Source organism: Rhopalosiphum maidis, chromosome 2, assembly GCF_003676215.2.
Source record: "Rhopalosiphum maidis isolate BTI-1 chromosome 2, ASM367621v3, whole genome shotgun sequence".
NCBI classification, from domain to species: domain Eukaryota; kingdom Metazoa; phylum Arthropoda; class Insecta; order Hemiptera; family Aphididae; genus Rhopalosiphum; species Rhopalosiphum maidis.
Genome location: NC_040878.1, coordinates 40241196 through 40263522, shown reverse-complemented (window position 1 = coordinate 40263522; position 22327 = coordinate 40241196). Strand labels below are relative to the sequence as shown.

Sequence of the window (22327 nt, the reverse complement as noted above, 5' to 3'; positions counted from 1 at the left end):
TTTTTCCCGTTTTTTTAACATCGACCTACGGATTTGCCCTCCCCACTGGAAGGTACTAAATTCCCTTATTTATTCAATCGGTTCATAAATGAATAAATTCGTAAGGGCGCTAATCACCCCCCCCCCCCAAAGTTATCTTACCAAATTACGCCTATGGAAATAATGCCCCTAGTTTCTGAAAAAAGTGAAAATGTTTTCATCATTCTAACCGTGCTTATAAGTAGATATATTTAATGATTATTATTATTTGGGCATATTTTAACAAATTTTAATGGGGCGAACAAATTTTTTCCACAGTACGAACGATATTATATAATTAGTATTAGCCATAATATACTATATTATTATTTATTAATTATTATTAGGTACATGTATATCTAGCTATTACTATCAGTACACTATACATTTACACCTTTACGGTATTATGGTGTACGTGTACCTAAATAGTCGATTGAAAAAATAGTGTTTGAACAAATATTTCATTCTGACGAATGTTACTGGCTCGTGCCCTGTATAGCAAGTGCTATTAATATTTTTGTCAACTACAAATAGTAAAACAATATTCTTAACTAGCGCAATAGTCGCTTTTTTGTATGATAAAAAAAAATGGTGTCATACATTACTTATGGCCATTGTAAATTACAATTTATCGTTTTAGAATTATTTATAGCTGCTTATTATCATATTATATACATATACTTATAGGTAAAATTAATTTAAGACGTTTTATTATGCGTATTCTTGTTAATATCGTAACGAAAACTTTTTGAAATCTGCATATTTATCAAAAGATCAAAAATTCGTAAGATTCATTATTTTTATGAAAGCGCGCGGCCTTAGATATATATATAATCTATCATAAAATCTACTTACTGTGGATGACGGAGGTACAATCTACAGCAAACATTCAAATTTTATATTACAGCATTAAGTCACTATACATTTAAATTTAATTAGTATTTTTATTCTATTATTATACATTACTCTGGGACTGGTTCGCACCTAAAATGTGGTTAAGTTAAAAATGATTCATTGTTTAACGATGACATGAGTAGGACAGCCTCGCTATATGGTTACCTTGGATTTGTGCGACATTATAAATTCCGGTTTACAGAGTCAATGTATAACAATAATATACTGGTCACACGAAATTTGATTGGTCCGTTAAGTCGCTGCGAAAAAGAATTAGCAAAACACGTTAGGTTGCTTTTACGCGAAAATATTATATAGGTACGTAACGAGTAGTCTTTTAAATGTTAAGCTAAATTATGAAGAAAACAATTTTCTTGGGAAAAACATTTACCGTTATTAAATATGTATGTAATGTCAACATTTTTTTGTTCACTTTAGCATAAAAACTAATTATACATGCAAAGAAACCAATTTACTTTTGTTAAAATTATTCTCTCTATGTATAAACGGCACAATGGTTTCAAATTGAATGTCACTTGATCTCTATATATAATTTTATAATGTATATAGCCATATAGGTGTATAAACAAAACCGATAAAAGTGAAATACGAAACACTGTTGTAATAGCTATATCTATAACTACAATACGCTTATATATTTATATATTATATATTACATCACACTAATATGATATTAAGTATCGAATTTAGATAATCGAAAAGGATGAGGGGTTATAATTTATATTTGGTGTTGTTGGATATAGAAATACAAAAATAACATTATGTAGTATTAATTATAACAGTATATATTATGTAGTTATGTTATTTTATCCGAAAATTAAAGTTAAGAGAAACGCAACGTTACAAACGTAACAATGTACATACATATATATAGGTCACTCGCGGACCTCAGTGTAAAATATCCGATTTATAATTACTATAACTTGATACATTTATGAAGAAAATAAAGAATGACATTTCGTCGAAGTTTTATAATCATATATTCTTTATAAATTTACATAGTTTCTATGGTGTAAACAAACGCCAACTCGTGTGTTATAACTATTAAACACGTATTGATCAAGAATTGTAATCTATCCTTACCAAATTGAACTGTCGAACGCAGAATCTCGGAATAATGCATATAGTTACTATAAATGAAACTGTCACATATATTTACGTATAAGTTTACTTGCAGCTAGTTGCCATACTACTGGCATCATTTGCAGCTTAAATGTATAGGTATATCCATGTACATAATTTTGAAGCATATTATTATATTAATCACGTACACAAGACTAATTATTAGTTGGACACTAAATTCTGATGTAGTGATGTGTATAGAAAGAAATTGTTCTTAAGAAACTCGAAGTAAATGCTAAAAACAAAAACAGTATATTATAACTAAGTGCGAAAATAATAAGTAGAACAGTAGACAATTTTTTAAGTAAAATTATTAAGTTAAGACAATTTTCCCGTAGTATTGATACATTTTTAAACAGCATATAGGTTATATACACGAGCAAACACTTGATATAACATTTGAAGTTCAAACACAATATCGCTGTAGCCAGTATGGAAGTATAAACTATATAGTTTGTAGACTATGTAAAAACTTCTATTAAAAGCATAAATAAATTGTATTAAAATCATAGAACACGATTTGTCGATTTAGTACCTACGCTGAGACGTCTGGCAAACAATATTTGACTTAATAACTGCACGTGGAAACGGAGATTAGTCGTATATAAGTTACAAAACACACACATATGGTATGTATAGACACGCCTACATAACATACAATATTATTATAATCATTATACATCAAAGAGTATAGATATCAAAGTAACGATATACGTACGGTATTAATATAGACTTTTCGCAATAATAATTAAGATTGCTAGTAGCAAAACTAGATTTTCTTCAGACTTTATTTGATCATCAAATATGATGATTGTATTATCATATATAATACGAAACTATTTAGAAATGGATATTAGTTGATAATATATTTATTCATATTCTATTCTATAGCTGACTAAATAAAAATACTTATAAGTTAGAAGGATATCAAATATATATTTGTTTTCTCTCTCAGACCCACGCGCTACATAAAAGAATAAAACAAATTCACGTAAAATTGTTTTTCATGATTTTTATGAATTTTCAGAGTCAAATCATTTATGGGAAAAAATTAAAAAGTGACTTGCTGTCACTTCGTTGCTTAATTTCCACAATTTATTTTATATTATACATATTGTTATTTCATTATTTGTTATACCATAATTTATAATATTATTATTATACTAACGTAAATGTCTTAGTTGTATATATTAAATATTTCAAATGATCTGAACTCCACCATAAATTATGTATCATAATATGATTAAAGAAATTTCCAAGTCAAAAGCAGGAAGAAAAATACAATTTTTTTAACATATATTATATTTTAATGTGTTTACCAATATGTTTGTTTTATTATAACATAAAAACTTTTTTTAAAACTAGTTTTTTTTTGTCCTTATAGACAGCAAATTCTAAATACAGACCTGCAACGTACGGTCCCCACACAGGAACATAAATCCTTTCTATAGTATGTCTATAATTATACATCTATAATACATACAAGTATACAACGCATATAATAATAATAACAAAATATTATATGTATAGAATCGCATAGGCAGTACAGTACACCCATTAAAAAATATAACATAGAAAGAGGAATTATATATAAGATGAGTACCAGCCGTATATCGAATTATCAATTTAACATATCACTTATTATTTTAAAAACTATTAATGTTTAAATAATTTTAATTGGTTAAAAAATAACGTTTTTCTATAAAAATATAGTTTCATCATTTATTTTTTTATTCTTTTGAATAATAATATATAATTTTTAATTTTATATTCCAAATTTCCAAAGCAGAGTATTATTCCGAGTATAAGGATTCAATCGACCCCGCTCATTAACACTTTAAATACTTGTATTTTATTTGTATATTTTTAAATAAAATTATATTTACAATCTACAATACTAATTATTATTATATACAATATGAAGTTGGTAGCATAACTAAGATAACAACAACATAAAATACCGCAAGGAGGGAGGTCGACAACGGTGGAAACCCTCTGACTTGGGTCATACACTAATATTTTATAACAGTTATAAGTGTTATAACTTATAACTTATAATTAATAAACACCAACATTTGATTTTTATAAATACTCCGAAATAATGTTCAGCTTTTGAGTATAAAATTAAAAATACATGTTGTCATTCAAAAGAGCAAAACACTTAAAACATAATAACAATAAAGAATATATAATTTTTTTTTAAAACCATTGTTTTAACGGCATAAAATTACGTAAAAAAAGAAGTTTTCTGAAATAATGAATATCTTGTGTTAAATGGATCACCCCGTATAGTATATAAAAGACTACACGTACATGAGTGAGGTGGGTATAGGCAATTAACCAACTCATCTCATCGGAGTGGTTTCTACGACTTTTTGTATTATATTTATAAGTACATTGCACGCTGCAGGGTCGCGGACCTCAGAAGAGCGCTTACACACATACACACACGCACAGAAGCGCGCGCGACATTGCATGGGCTCAGGGACAAGGAAATCGACCTTGTCCCAGGTTATGGACGCCGCCGCCGAGGTATTGTATTCGATTTCCCCTTTGCACGATGTAGACGTTAAGTACTGCGTGTGTTGCACATAACATCGCGTATTATAATATTATAATATATGGTGTGTGGTACGAATTACAAAAAAAAAAAAACGATCGTCGAATGGCGGGGTAGTGCAGTACCAGTAATGAGGATTTAGTGCGACCCCTTCATTGCAATATAATAATTTAAGTTCGTGCATAGTATCATGCATACGGTGGCGCAGATCGTTTTTTTACCCTTCACTATTTTAATTTTTACGCCGACTCGACTCTTTTATAACGCGCGGTAAAACAGGCACTTACATAATAATAACAACATATATATATATATATATATATATTATTGTTAACACCGAACAATATTCGTATATAAATACTGTATTATATAATATATAGGTTTTGGTACCGGCCTATAACGTGCGATCTATTGAATTCTATACTCACAGGTTAACCATTGCATTCCTCACGCACAATTTTATACCCTAAATACTATACATGTACATACATAAATCAAAGTTTGTTACATTAACTAATTACTATAATCAATATCTTTATTAACATATATTTATCAAATTGTGAATCTTGTAATGTAATATCAACAAGTCAAGCAATTGCAATTTTATGGACAAATAGAAATAATAATACAATTGCAACGTATATAATTCTTGTCGTGAACTTAAAGTTAATTTGTTTAGAAAAAAAAATCAAATCGGTTAACAAAACAGTTACGTTCATCTAGACTGTAAATATTAAAATCAATTTTGTTGATCTTATTGTTGGTTTCTAGATTCCTAGGTATAGTTATGGCATCAGAAAAATTGCGTAACTTTTATAGGATATTTATCCATATCTTATAAAAGGATATGGATAAATGTTAAAAAGAAGAATTCAATTCATGGTAGAAAATATAAAAACAGTATTATATGGGCAGAGGTGCGTATACCTATTTTTTAAATGACGATAGTAATCATGGCAACACGTTAAACTGGTGCCTAGGGTTTTCCTGATTAGGAAAGACCGAAAAATCTGTTTGCTACAGACCACTGGCTACCCACATTGTGTAAAGGTAGTCGAGTAAGTTGGGTAAATAATTTATTAAATATGATATAAATACAAGGTTTGTGAAAACTGCTTTTGGCTGTTTATCTAAAAAAAAACACGGAAACTGACGACAAACCTGCTGTAGCCGCGTGGTAACTTGCACTAATGTATATTTAGGTGTGAAGTGGGGCATACTGTTATAAATGGACATTAAGAAGTGTAATATACAATATATAATATAATAATGCTTTTATTATCATAATATAATAGGTATAATGGTTTCAAATAACTAATAATTAATATGGATTATACATGTGAGGAGAATAAAATTCTGAACACAACAAAAACCACGCACGGGACTATACTTTATACAAATACATGAGAAGGGAACGACACTTAATCATTTAATTATATTTTATTATATAATTACGTACATGTATTTATCATAACATATTATTTAAGAAACTTTCAAATTACACTAAAAACAATTCAGGAGTTTAAATTAATAGGGTTGGGTGGTTGGGTTGGTGGTCAAAGGGAAATCTTTAAAATGCGTAGGTACACAATTCGGTACAATACACGAAAAAGAAAAAAATACGAAAAGGTCGGTAAGGGGTGTGACGTTCTCAGTCAGCACTGTGTCCGTTATCCGTGGAATTCAATATTATACATTTTATATATAAAAAAATAATGCTAAGAGCCGCGCGGAACCAAATAATCATTCAACGTCCGACGACGTCATGCCAGTCGACTTATCGTTGTTCTTGCCGTTGCCGCAATCGTCCACCCGACTGCTATGCAACAACTGGCTCATGACGTCGGCCAAACGCTTAGTCTGTGCCGCGTTCTCCTTCATCAGCTTCTCCATCCTGGCGTAGTGCCGATCGTTCATGGACAACGTGTCCCGTTGCACTCGTATAATCTGTTCCAGTATCTGTTCCAACACGTCCGGTTGCTGGACGTGATGATGTCGGCGGGACGACGACGACGAACCGACGCCGGCGCCGCCACCGCCGTTACCGCCACTGGTAGTCGAGCACATGGTTAGCGGGTCCACTTTGAACCGCTTGGACACGTGACCAGAACTGTTGACCACGTAACAGTGGTCGTCGTTCGGACCGTCCGTGTCGTCCATGTCGTCCAGTGCCGCATCTGAGTCGTTCATGTGATGCATGCCGCTGATGCTCGATGCGTCAGGTTCTGTCATGTCGTCGCCGACCACAACGGTCTGCGTATACGTAGCCGCGTTCGCGTACTTTTTCTTCCGTTTGAGGATGTCGTGCAGCGCCTCGAAGTATGGCGGCGGCTTTTTAGGCGCCGAACTGTTCGGATCTGTCGAGCTAATTAAATAGTTCCTGTATGACTTCTCCAGGTTGCGCCATTTCTGATGACACTTGATGCCTCCTTCGTTCACTGAGTCCGCGATTCTGTACCCTTTCGACATAAGTTCCTCGCAAATTCGTTTCCACACCCGAATCTTGACCGTACATTGGTCGTTGAACATATCCTGGTATTTTTTAGAAGCCACTAGCGCCAGCATCTCTCTGGTCGCTTCAATATCCTTCTGGCACGGCGTTCTCATGCTCCACAGTAGTTGATCGGCGTCTGCAATACAGTGATGAACACATTTCGTATGGTAGGTAGATAATGTTAAAGACATTGTGGACAACGCTTCCTTAATTTTAATTTTTTTTTTTTCAGTGAAGGGAAATTATAATAACCGGTATAATAAATACTGGATGATTCTTCTAACAAACAACACTAATTACTTCAAAAACTATCATTACATTCTTTTTATACAATTTTATGCAGTTACACAATATCACTTGAAAAAATAATATTTTTTACTATTTAAACGATATCACTTTTTCAAGTTTTAACTTTTTTAATGACAATATATAAATTGTTAATTCCTCATTCTACACCACAATATTTTACAGATTACTATTTGATCAATTAAAATTTAATTTCAAATAAGTATTTAAAATTTAATACGTAGACAATACAAATTAAAGTGGACCAACATTTTTTGCAGACCACCTACTGCAGCTGATCAAAACATTAAATATTTAGAACTAATATACTACTTTTTTTTAACTAAATTTAAATGCATATGATTACTCCGTAAAATATTTAGATTAAACAATTAAAAAAATATGTGTTGTAATTAAAACAGTAAAAACTTAATAATCATATCATTAAATATTTTTATTTTTTCAAGTGATATTTTGTAACGACTTAAAATTATATTAAAAGAGGGGGAATAGGTAATCGCTTGCTGTACAGTAGGTGTAGAGTACCTAGACATTAAGGATTAAGTTATTTTAATGTATGTGTTAAATTTGAATTCAATGATAAATCATTGCATAGATACGAAAAACAATTCTGAGCGAAGGCCTGTCAGCCTAATGACTAGGTAATAGAAATTCTAATATAAAAATTTGGTGAAAATTATAATAATCCGTTTGATGAAAAATCATAATTTTAAACAAGAATTTTGAATTTTAGCCTTTTCCAATGTATCAACTACATTGAATTTACTACCAACAACTATCCCTAAAGTGGAAATTCAAAGAATTTTTTTATGTATCCACGGGCATACACATAAAAATGAGACGGCTTGAAATCTAAAATATTTTCAAATAATAGACTGTAATAAGTATTCCTTATAATTTTTGAAATAATGAATGTTCTTTGATAAAGTATAATATTATAAATAATGTACATACCGGATGTCTCCTCCACCCCGTCAGTGAAATACGATTTTGAAAAACTATTACTGGGCATCAGAGGGCCTATAAACTCGAAACAGAAAAATTGTAAAAATGTTGTTTTTGTGCTTATTAAAAATCTGAATAATTGAAATTTTGTTTATGTCAATATTTTAATTTTTAATGTTTAAATAATACTGGTAAATGAGTATTATATTATTATACAGTAAACGACCGGGTGGTATGAGACACCCTCTATTGGTAGACAGCATTAAATAATATATCCACAGACTTTATGCCAATAAACCGGCATAGCATAAAGTGTGACTGTAGAAAACATATAGCAGTTTATCAGTGATATGGTAGTCTTTAACAATGTTTAATTATATACACAATAAATATGCTAAAGAGTGATAACCAACATTAATAATACAATAAGCATAATATTGTAACTCAGACACAAGTCACACTAGACAAGTGTCCTTTATCTCGGACCACTTTCAGTAAACAAAATCGGCGTAGCTATTAGGTATTATAAAGTACATGAATATAATACAATTATCCGTTTCATAATGCAATCGAGTAGTTATCAATTCAATTTTACGGTCGAAATCGTTATTATATAAAATACAACATCCTTGCCATTTCTGCAACAACTAATATTGTGAAATGTAAACTTAGTGTAGCTTTAAGCTAGGCACCAGTTTTAAATAGTTAAGAAAATAGGACGAAAAAACGGTGTGGCCGAAATTTAACATTTTAAATATTTGTTCAATTATAAATTTTTATCTAATAAAATAAGCACGTACAAAATTATTATCAATAAAATTTACTTTTTATCATTAAAATAATATTTACTTATAAAAAATGCTATTATAAATTAAACATGTACTAAATACTGATATTTGTATGATAATGTCTGTATAGTAATAACAAATTATATAATACCATTAAAAAGTTGTAAAGCTCTATATTTATTATTATTGCATGTTTTACAATCAAATGATTATGACTATATAAATAAATAAAAATAACGGAGTTGAAAACAACTATAATATGTGATCAAATTATGAAATAAAATGAATTCTTAAAAACATTCTTAATTATTTACAACTGTAGTACGCTGGTTTATAAATTGACCACTACAGTCGGTTATTATAGAATATTAAAGAGCAGTTTAATTCCAATATTTAAATTTTCAAAATCAAAAATCAAATAAATATATTTACTTAGATAATTATACATATAATTATATTAAGCATACCCTATAAACTATATAATTAATTTAAAATTTAAATGAATAAAATTGGATTTAAAATTCAAGGTTATGACGCTTTATATTAATTTAGTACAATATGCGCAAATAGTTCATTTATATAAAATAAATGAATTATTAATACATACATATGTATATGCGTTGTTAGGATAGGTTACTGTGATTCCAATTGAAAAATATTATTCACTGTTTTGTATGTTAAAAATATTGATTTATGACATAATTTTAATGTCAGTAATGAGACATAAAACTGTAGGAATAAATATAATAAGTAATAAGTATATAATAACAAAAAATATTGTGTATTTCTACAGAAATATAATTATTAACCGATATATAATATTAAGATATTATGAAAAAGCATAAACTATGTATTTCTTTAATCTGTTATATTAAAAGTATTTGCATTTTTCATAATGATAAGTCATCGATGAATGTCAATAATAATAATATTATCGTGCATTAAACGAGACCTTCAACCAGACGTCAACAACAGATTTACGATCGTAAATTGTCGAACAACAGGTAAGTGGTAGGGAATCCACAAAAACTCATTACCCACTTCGCATAATATACATTTTCACAAATCACATTATGAAACGGATAAACATTTAGATGCACATATTATAATAATAAAGGAATATATTTACCTGTCAAGACTTGGACAATTGGCTTCATATCATGTTCAGGCGAATCTTTTGGCGACCCGGGGGGTGACCCATAGCCCCCATGATACCCGAAACCAAAAATTTCTAATACATCCTCAGAGTTAGGAACTGCTATACACTTTCCGCCTAAAAATGTTCGATGTATAATTTTTTTCTTCAGACAGTTTGGTGTGAAAAATAACATTTTAGCAATTCCTAACGTATAGTGTTTTATATACATATCTAGAAGAAGTTGCTTTTTATTAACAATACTCACTTTCGTTGTCCAACACAATAAGATCACCATTTTCATTTAAAACTGGTTGTTTCTGGTCGTCAACAGCAATACTATGGTTATCTGGATTAATCCATTGATATTTTTCCATCTTAATAGGAGTCATGAATTCGATTTATTAGGTACTTAGGTATTTTTAAAACTTAACTATATACGTAATATTTTTACCTGTCAAATTATAAACGTGAATAATTATATAAAACAGTATGATAAGATTGATTTTCATTGAAATAAATTTAGTGAGTAGATATGTAATTCGCATTATTACATTCACTTATTTGATATAGTATTTATTATACAAATATCAAATTCTTTTATACAATTCAATTTTATTATTACCTATAATAATAGTATAGGCAAGTAATATGAATAATCTTTTTTAGTATATCTGTCAACAACTTATCCTTTCTAATTTTCTTTAATTGATCTTAATAATTAATATTGTATTTCACTTGTTTTTTTATTCAAAGTTAACTCAAACTTGAATAATTACATTATTTTGAAGAACTATTTTCAAATATTTACTTAAAACAGAGATTATTTCAAAAGTGATAACACTGCATTACAATACAATATACAAAATAGCCTAATTTTAAGTAAATAAAACATTTTTGTTAGAAATTATGTCATATAAACCAGTATTAGTTAAACCAGTATAAACGAAGTCAATATAACACTTTTTCATTTACATTATAAGATAGCACAGATATTTAAAATGTCATTTATATATCTTGTATTGTTATCTTCACTTATAATAACAGTAGAATCTGGTTCCACGTTACACTGATATTTGTTGTCAAAACTTCTGATATAAAATAATATATACCTATGTACATTATTATTTATTAATTTTACTTTTATGAAGAGTAAGAATGAAAAAAGTTAAAGAAAATCATAAAAATGAGAAAGTCAATTCATAAACTAACTTCGTTGACGAAGACGTATCGAGCATCGTTCAATTATACTGAAGCATTAATTTATTGCAAATCAAGATAAATAACTAAATGTAAAAATGTATTAACGATAAAATCGATAAATACATACTATACGGTGATTAATTTATTATAAATGTTATTGGTGTGTCTGAATATAACACATGTGACATGTGAGCGGTTGTAAGTCGTGTTGTAGATGCTATTGTTATTGTTATTGTTATTATTATTCATTTTAACACGAATGTTACGTAGAATGATCACGGAAATCCGATACATACTGTATGGTTTTTTAACGGTACAGTGGATGCATGTTGTAAGGCGATTACTATATACACTATACGTCAGTATTATACTAGAAACAGCAAGAGAGAGAGAATGATAGAGGAGAAACGACAACGGTGATGATGGCCTTGGTCTAGACCCTCTGTATAGCATCTTTATGGTCCATTGCACAAGACAACCGAAATGGCACAGTACACACAACGCATACACACACTGTTTAAAAAAGTTGGGCGTTGCATCGACCTCCTCGTTGTTGCACAAACGCACAGACACGCACACACCTACACACAGAATATACACGCGATGCAACGTTGGCAGTTTAACCGGACCCAAGGCCGGAACGAGGAAGACAAGTGCGGGGGCCGCAGATATTGCATGACATCGCTGCCGCTGCACTGCACAAGTTCACGTCACGAGCACTCTCATAATATCTTTAGATTGGACTGGTTAGAGAGAGAGAGAGAGACCAATAAACCTTTGTATTATATTGTATAATATAATAGAAATATATATAATACTATACATAAACTCGTTACTAACAACAATCTCAGCACTGGTAGAAACAATAAAAACAAACACACGCACGTCATTAAAATAAAAATAGATATAGTAAGCAGGTGGTAAGAAGTAACATCGAAACCTTTATAGCCTTTTCAGACTATCTTTTACTATGTCACTGTCCAATAAGTATATTGAAAACAAAATACAATAACAAACACCGTTATGCAAAGAAATTCCTCTCCTGCAGTGCAAATACAACATCTGTATCATTAAATTATTTTGATATTCAATTCTATAGAGAATCATTTAATGATAGATAATGTATGATGTTTAAAAACAATAAAATTAAGTTATTAACTATACTGAATACTAGATCTAATGTATCGAAAAATCTAACTATTACCATCATTACAATAGTTATTTCCTTTGCTTGTATACGCATACTATAGTAGTATTTCATATTATGTTATTTTATTATTTAATTAATGATATAGGTACATTTAAGAGGAATATACCGAAGTGTGTTCTGTATATTATGTATAATAATTACACTGGCAAATGACAATGTATTTTTCAAATGGTAAAAATGTGGGTTCTCGATTAAAAAAAAGAGTAAATTAACTTTTATCATCACATTTAAAGATAAGAACATATATGTATTATAATTTATGACATGTTTAATGTTTACATCCAAAAATAGATATACGAGATATTTTCAATATTTTCTTTGTACTATTTTGATGATATGAAAGGTAAATTTGCCAAGTTCATACAATACAATGATAACTGATAAGACAGAAATAACAAAATAGTGTGTCATTTAGACACTCACAAATACTTTGAGGCATTAACGTAAAGTTATTCCACAACCATAAGATTATGGGTATATTCTCACTTAATTTTATTTTGGAAAACATTAAATGTCATAGATTAAAAAAATATAAGAAGAATAAAGTATTAGAAATAGAATACTTAGAAATTAAATGTGATCCTATTTTGCGATGTAAATTAACTTTAAAGTTAGAATTTAGTTTCCACTAAACTGAGTTAATTATAGTTCTCAAAAATATTTCTTTTTCAATTAATCGAATAAGAGTTGGCGTATCTTTACATTTGAAAAAAATATATAATAATTTATTTATTATATGCATTATAAACAAATCCCAAAAATCCAAAATCGTTTTAGTTACCGACCGTAATTTATTTATTTAACTGAAATTAGGAAGAATATATTTTCAGAATCAGAATATAAGATAAACCCTCCCTTGTCAATTAAATTAGCACTATCACGGTTACCCAATAGAATCCTATACCTCTATGGCTCTATCGTAATAACTTTTTTTCATAGTTATGTATCATCATAAGTTTTAATTTCTTGATTTCACCCATTCATCAGACATCGATTTTCAGTTTTATATACTTTTTTATACAGTATACATACATAACGATATAAAATGAACCACTTATTACTTTATTAGTCTGTCCAATAAGTTCAAATTATATTTATATTTTGTATTCAATTTTAAATAAACATATAAAATAGATGTACTTTAAGACCAATAAAGACGAATTCAAAATTGATTAAGATCAGTATACATAAAAATTATTGTTCGCGTATACCTACATTATCAGATCATAATCAATTATAAAATTATCGGCATTTATAATAAATTCCATTTATATATTATATGTGTGACGTGTGTGTGTATAACGTATATACTTTTAATTATAACATGTAACTAATAAGTAAAAGTTCAGATAGGACGCTTGATATAGTTAACCGTTGAGAAATATATATCAAATTTAATAGATTACCAACCACATTTTAAAATTAAAAGGTAAATCACCTGCTTACACGAAAGCCAGTAATATTAATCTATATTATTACCACTACCCACAAGCCTATAAATATACACATAAAAATCTATACATAAATTTATAATAATAGTGTAATAAAAATACAATTTTTCAAACATTTATTTCATAAACAATCATGAAAGCCCAATAAAATATGAATAAAAATATTAAGTACCTACAGTGAGTAATAAAAATGTACAATTAATCATTTTTTAAACAACAAAAGAATTGATCTGTTGTAACTTGAGAAGACCAAAATATAATTTTGAATTTATATTAAATACCTATAGTATCTACCGTTCAACGAAAATTCAGTTTTTCAAAAAAGGGTAAACAAACAAACATAAGGTACAAATTTATATTGAAAATAATTTTGAGTTGAAGTTGGCGTGTATAAGCATTTGTAACAGTAATTTTAGTACTCGTAATGGTTTTAAATAATTACGAAGTATCAACCAGTTAATTTAATTTTCATTCACGTACAAAAATAACAGTAGACTTTATTTAAAGTATATACACGAACAAATTATTTTCGATATTTAGGTACTACCTAATTTTAAAATATAAGATAATATAAAACAGGAAGGCAAACCCATCAAAACAAGAACAACAATAATGATAATGTTAGTAACAAATCAAATAATTCCTATCACATTTTTTTTAAAATGTATTGACCCGTAAACATTAAATTAACTTTGTATATATTAGAATTGAGTAAATAACTATGTTTACTAAACAGATATTTTTCATTAAAAAAAAAAAAAACATCTTGTCATGTTGATTTAAACTTTTACTTACCATGTATGTAAATAAATTGTCAATTTTGATATTGAATATCAATTTATGATATTTAATAAAGATTAAAACATACCTGCAACAAACAAAAAATACAACTCATTAGTTATGAATGAAATAAAAGAATAAACACGATATGCACGTGAATAATATAAATAAGCTAATATATATAAAAATAATCAAATAAAGTTGTCTCTATGCGTGGGCGTTAAATTATGTAAAAGTAACATAATTTTTATAATGTATCTATGTACAAAATATTAACTTTTTTGTGTTTTTACTATTCTTTGATTTGAAATGGGAACGTAGAAATAATTACCGTATTTTTTTAAATAGGTGTAATGTCCACGATTTGCAATTTGAATTGATTGCAATTCATACAAAAATTATCAGTATATTTTACACATGGTGTTATATATTATTCAGTATTTTATGTTTTTCTTTACAATGTTACAACGATTAACCATATTTCAAAGAATTTAATTATTTTTAATACATCGTTAGGAATAAATATAATTTTGGTCTTGATTAGTTAATTTTTGTTTTATAGAGCAGAGAAATATTTAGGTTATGAATGATTTTAAAATATTGTGTAAAATTCAGTATGAAATAAAGAATATTATTGACACTATAGAAATTAATTCACATAAAGAACCTTATAATTTTAGTCCTAACATTTTACATTACAAAATTAAATGTTACCTAGTGTCAAGCTATCTTAAAATCTATATATAGACATAGTATATACAAATATCTTTTGATAACATTACAAAATATGTCTTTAAGTAATACATTCATAATCAAGGAAAAATTTAAATTTACACACAAGTAAATTATTGAATTAAATCTAATTATAATAATGTTTTTTGATAAATGGGCACAAATTCTAGATGAGAAATTTAAAATCCAAAATAAGTATAAATAGACTTCAATATAAGTGTAAATAATAATTATTTAATGTTTAATATAAAACATACAATCATACTCATTACATTTTTAATTATGTTTACTGTAGGCTTTGGTAATTAATTAAGAGATTATTGCAATAATATACGACAACAATACTATATATTATTATGAGATGTTGATTGATAAGACTTTACATCATTGATAATTTTTAGATTTGTATAATAAACCAACTACTACAGATTAAACTAAAAAGCAAAAAGCTAATTAGTAATTATTATACAAATATTGTACAGGTTACTACTCAATGAAGTATTTAAATGGACAAACTATTTATGTTATAATATTATTATCAAGTAAATATAAAATATAATTAAAAATACATTTGCAAATTAATTACCAAATACTTAAAAGGGCGCTACACCTGCATGTGTTTTAAATTGATACACAATATAATATAATTGAGAACATTATCTGTGAAATATCGATTTTATTTTATTTTTAGATATCACTTATAAGAAAAATGTTCTGATCATTTCAAAATCAAATCCATTATTTTTGTGTTTTTCAAACTTGAATAACTTTGTTAATCTCGATATCGAAAACTAACCTAACGATATTTCACAGAAAAAGTTATCATTTTAATGTAGTGAAAATTTCGTTTCTTAGTTATGAGTGTTATCTTCTCGTTTCTTTCCCACGCATAACAGTTTTTGCTATGTTATACATTTGTAAGATGAAGACAACATAATATTATATTGGTGTAGCGTCCTTTTGAAAAAAAATACTTATATAATATAGGTAATATGTGTAATATTATTGACGAATATTCATTAATGAAAGTATATTTTTAATATTATATTATCTTCAGACGATAATTGAAATAACATAAATTAATTTATTGTCATTGCAATTGAACAAGTATTATTTAATATTATAAAAATAATTAAATTGATTACATGATAATATTTATTAAACGACAATCGAACAATAAATTATAAACACAATTGTGTGAACGGCAATGTGATTAGAACAAAATACACATATGTAATAGCTAAGTTTTATCAAACTAAAATTTAACGAACGTGAATAAAAAATGCTTTATAAGCTACAATATTCACAACAATTTAATTATGTTGAAAGATAATTGTATCGGTATTAAATGATTTCCTTAAAGGCGTAGTCATGGTCAAGATATAATATTAGGAAAGGCATAATAATAATTTTTATTTTTATTTCAAGCATATGACAATATGCGTAGAATTTTTACACATAATTTCCAAATAAATTAATTGAAATTATTTGGAATATTGTACACAAATTAAGAACGGTATACAGTAGTAAATCGGTGAGTGCAAGTGCGGCGCAGACGCGTGTTTCTGTTGCAGGGTTCGATGTCCGATTCGTAAGCAAACCACACCACGGTTCATAGGTAAAAGCACATTTCACGTGATAAATTTAAATACAATTTTTATAAATTGCTAATAAATCCACAAATCGGCAATAGAATGAGATGTAATAATATGTTTTTTGATTTATAAAACAATATCTGAATCTTAAGAGTTTAACATTATTATTCGAAAAGGAATTTGTAATAAAAATTATATCATTATGGTTATAACATTAAACCCGGCTGAGTCGGCAATGAGGTGAGGCGGCGACGGCGGCAGTGCATCAGGTCAAAAGCGCATCACTCGCTTGCGTAATAATCGCAACTTAACATTATAATAATATTTAATAAAGTAAAACGTATGTATTACAACACTGCAACGCGTAGTACATCATCATATAATATATTAAATAAAATCATTAATCGGCCGTCTACGTCTACGTGTGTGTGTGTATCCCGCGCAAAACGACGCGTTATTATTGGCACATGTGCGTTTCAAACGACGAGTGTGTGTGCATACAGACGGACGTCGTCGGTAGCAACGGCCAAATGTGTTAAAATTTAGTGTGTCATCACTGACCTGGGACAACCCGTGCAGTTTCGCTCCTGTTGCTGTGCGCGCGCGAAATGTGTATTATCGACGGCGGCGGCGCTTGCGCTCTAATTCACAGCAGATGCCACTAAAAAACGGCACACTCGCTGACGTCGTAGTCACCGCCTCGAATCGAATCGAAGCGGAACGCCGCCGCAGATCGTATCACGCGACCCCTTGCACGGTGATGAATGGGAGGGGAGAAAGACCACCAACCCCCATCCCGCTACCGATGGCCAAAAGCGTCATCGATCTTTTTCGCTGTCCCCTTTCTAGTTGACACCGCGTATGTACTACAATATATGTATAATAATAATTTATTCGTTTTTCCCGGTTCTATAGTCGTTTTCATAAGATATTTTTTCTCTATACGACATATAAATAAAACATAATAATAATAAAATATATAATCACACAGACATGTCCGTGGACAGACCAGAGTTCCATTGCTCCAATAGTCCAATTCAATAACGCCACCCTCCCTCGCAATAGTCGCTCACGTCTCGAACAAATATAAGTAATCAACGGAAGTTTCCGCCGATCGATGCACGATAATATTCTTAAAACGAAAAACTGCATAGCGTATACTTGTGTCTGAATACTAAAAAAGACAACCGAAATAATTATGTATAATATTTAATATGCTTATAAGTTAGAGCCTTATAGGTATACTATATATTTTCTCGTCGCTAAGTTAATTTAATTAATTAAACTGGACAGTGTTGCAGTGAATATATCATGAACCAGGAAAGAGGGGATAGAAAACCACAAATGACGTATAAAAACGTCGAGTGTTTAAAATTGCACTTGGCACATTAAAATTTCCGAGGTTATGGAATGAGTTATTAATGGCTACTTTATGGGATTTTTTAAAATTGCATTTTTTCGTAGTTGCATGTGCACTGTACTGCACTCCTTCACTAAAATGTGACTCATCTGTTGTTAGTACAACAAGATGATGTTTTATTGTCTTGTGCCAAACGTCTCGACCTACAATATTATTCTGTTTTTAATTTTAATTACTCACTACGAAATTGTTTTTATATTTACATCAGATTATATGAAATTTTTTCAATTTATAATGTTATTATATAAAATACTTTCGATAACTACATATGGTTCAGATGTCATTAATGCATAATCCATACGACCATACTACTGTTAAATTGTACCTACCATACCGACCAAAAATTAATTATTATGCACTTGGCCACTAGAAACATTTAGATTTTGATTATGTAGTTACGCGATTTAAAATAAACAACATTAAACTGCAGTATGTACTAAATTAAAGTTTATTTAATATTAAATATAAGCAAGCAATCAATGTTATTTTGTAGGTATTATTCAGACTGTATTGGGGAATATGAGTTTTGAATTTTTGTTACACCTACATTTATAATAGTACCTAGATATACTATATTAATAAATAAATAAAATATGGTAACTTAATTAATTTTTTTGTCCAAGTCCATTATTACGAAATGTATTTTGTAAATAAAAAATTAACCCCACATGTTTTTAGTTCTTAGAATATAATGTTTTTATCTAGTCAACATAACGTTCGAAATATGTAGAAAATGCGGGTAAATTTTAAATAACATCGGACAGAACGACAGGTAAGAGGTAATAAGTAGTAGCGAAACCGAGTGAGAACAAAATTTCTCCTATACCAACAATGTTCAAATGAGGGCGGAAACACAAAACCTCTCGTTTCGGTCGAGTGAAAAAAAACTAAGTGTATAGTGGTTGTGTATACTATTTAAACAAAACGGTAGTCGTTAACACTATTGGACGTAAAAATGACGGTGCAAAAGAAAATTAAATACAAAAATGCCATCTACATTTAAATAATTTCCAAGGAAAAATAAAAAACTAATACTATTAATATAACTCAGGGACTGACGGGGCTAGCCGAGTTCCCCACGAATTGCGGTAGTTCGTCTAACCCACAGCCCTGCACACGGGGGTCTAATAGACTGGTTGCGTACGTTAGTTTTTTGCCACTGCTGTTTTCGTAATAGTTACCGACACAGTCTAGTGTTGAAATTGTCTAAGGTTATGGTCGTAGACAACAGTCCATAGCATTTGTATATCACTAAACTGTAATGAATAACTGCATAATGCTATAAAGGAAAAAAATCCAATCATATCGCATGTCACCACATCAAGCCATTAAGAACTTTAACTCAAATTGTATATTTAAATACATAATGAGTTATGAATGTGAAACTGCTTATAAATTATAATATAGGGGAAGTACAACACATTTTTAGAATATGAAAATGCAACGAAGGTGGTATTGGTATAATACATATCTTATTTTTAAACATTTTGTAAGTTTCAAAAAATAACCTTTTCAAAACACAATCAAAAAACGAAGAGGTTGTGGAATTGTAACAAACTTATTGAAAAAAAGGAACGAATTTTGATCAAATCAATCAATCTTATAAGTAAAACTTGTTTCATAATTAACCACATTATAACTATTAGACAATAAAAGTTTAAAATAATATTGCAGTTTTAAAAATAAATCTATAACTATAAACAAGTAACAAATCTAGGTAAATCTGTTGCAGATGTTGCAGTCTATAATGATAACATATTTTGATAATTTAAAGTTTAATAAATAAGTTTAAACATAACAACAGTAAGAAAAAAAGTACCAACGCCACTCTGTCACTAATAAATCGACAGGGCATCGCATTTATTATACCGTATCCTTTGTGCACCGTTATTGCGAAAGTACAAGATGGTGGGTTCTACGATGCATTTCGAAATGTATTTATAGTTGGCGTGACATTAAGTCATTGCGAAACGCCGTTGGATCGTGCGATTTGCAGAAACCTTTTAGACATCGGCTGTGGGGCCGGTCGGTGCATACATGCACGTCACCTATACTATGCACTAAACAGTGGGTATATAACATAAAGAGGGGAGGGGAACGTCCGTGGTCTCTAGACAAGGTCACGTGTACTTGACACTATATAATATTAATGGCTCTGAAATGTTTTTTTTTTTTATTATTATAGTCATAAATATTTTATTAATTTAATAATATACACATTTTTATAATATCATATATTACAATTAATAATTAATAAATAAATAAATTTAAATGTTTTTTTCTCTAAATGTTAGTAGTTTTGTCAAAATCGACTTTGTTATTAATTTATTATGTTTTAAATTAAAAATGAACAACCGTAAATACGTAACCAAATATTTATATAAAAATTTTCTAGACATGAAGTAATTTTCTAAGTGTGTTGGCTTTTTTTGAGCCATTTATAGAATTTAAAATTCTCCTTTTTTTTTATAGATTTATGTTAATAAAAAACGTATTTCTCAGACAAACATTTTTTTCCTCAACAAAAAACTTTAAAATATAATACCAGCTAGGTTCTTTATAAGTCAAATTGGTTTAAGTAGTTTAAAATTTATCAAAAATACATTATAGGTACATGATCAATTTTATGTAGACATTTGTTAATATTTACTAAAAATAATAATATTAATTATATTCTAATTCTAAAAATATATCTTATAAATCCTATGCTATATGAGACATGAAACCTATTGACATTGACGCATTGTGTGTTTTTTTAAACAATGACATTTTCAAAATGTTTAAATTAATTTAGAGTAATTTTTAACTATTTTAATCAATGTATCTTCAGTATTGAGTTATAAGTTAATAACAATAATATTATTAAATTGTTAAGATATATCTAATTAACATCATAAATTAAAAAATATCCTTAAAAATGGAAGCTGAACTCTAAACGTTGATAGTATTAGCATACGACTCAATGCTCAGAAATGTTTTTAATACGCAATAAGTTATCATTGAATTAAAATGTTATACATAATATATTATATTATAGTAATTTACTCAGTGATAAATAAGTACACTCAAAACTAAATATATATCAGAGATCGATTTCCTCAGTTTTTTTTTTTATTATTATTATTAAATAAAACCTCAAATCATCAGATCAACGAGATTATCCATTTATTATATAAGAAAACATTAACGTTTTTAAAAATATTTCTTCTACATAATTTTAAGTAATAATAACCATGGAAGGCGTGATAAAACTTTCGAACTAATAATTTAATAATTAAATATAATATAATAGTATCAAATAAAATACTAAAAATAATGAACTTGAGCAATAACATTAATTATTTTTTCAACTAAAAAATATGCATTAAATTTAAGTTAAACAATAAGTATTAAATAACGGATTTGACCATCTTATAAGTTTTAAAAATAATGAATAAAATAAAAAAATAAATATGAGTTAAAAAACCATAATTTGAGGTTTTGAGCTACGACGTATTGTATTGAATAATATATCAGGACACGTTTACGTTACAATAATGCACTCAGAATGAAGGCAGATATAGATTCTTTCGGAATCATTTTTCAAGGCCAATATTCATCTGGATGAAATCATAGTTTAGTATTGATTGCTTCGAACAATATTACTCGTAGGT

General features: G+C 28.6%; 1 protein-coding gene across 3 annotated transcripts in view; it reads right to left on the bottom strand.

Annotated features, from left to right (window-relative positions):
* Positions 1-5874: 5874 nt before the first annotated feature.
* The window catches only part of LOC113555029, a 45486-nt gene continuing 29033 nt past the window's right edge, over positions 5875-22327 (bottom strand). The window contains exons 3-7 of one of the 3 annotated variants that reach the window (XM_026959309.1): positions 14943-15015; positions 10552-10737; positions 10278-10421; positions 8370-8435; positions 5875-7245 (exon numbers count right to left, since the gene is read on the bottom strand). In XM_026959309.1, the coding sequence (XP_026815110.1) occupies positions 6359-7245; positions 8370-8435; positions 10278-10421; positions 10552-10675 (1221 nt within the window). In that variant the 5' untranslated portion in view covers positions 10676-10737; positions 14943-15015 and the 3' untranslated portion in view covers positions 5875-6358. The remainder of the gene's footprint in view (positions 7246-8369; positions 8436-10277; positions 10422-10551; positions 10738-14942; positions 15016-22327) is intronic. The other 2 variants (XM_026959311.1, XM_026959310.1) reach the window with 2 other exon arrangements.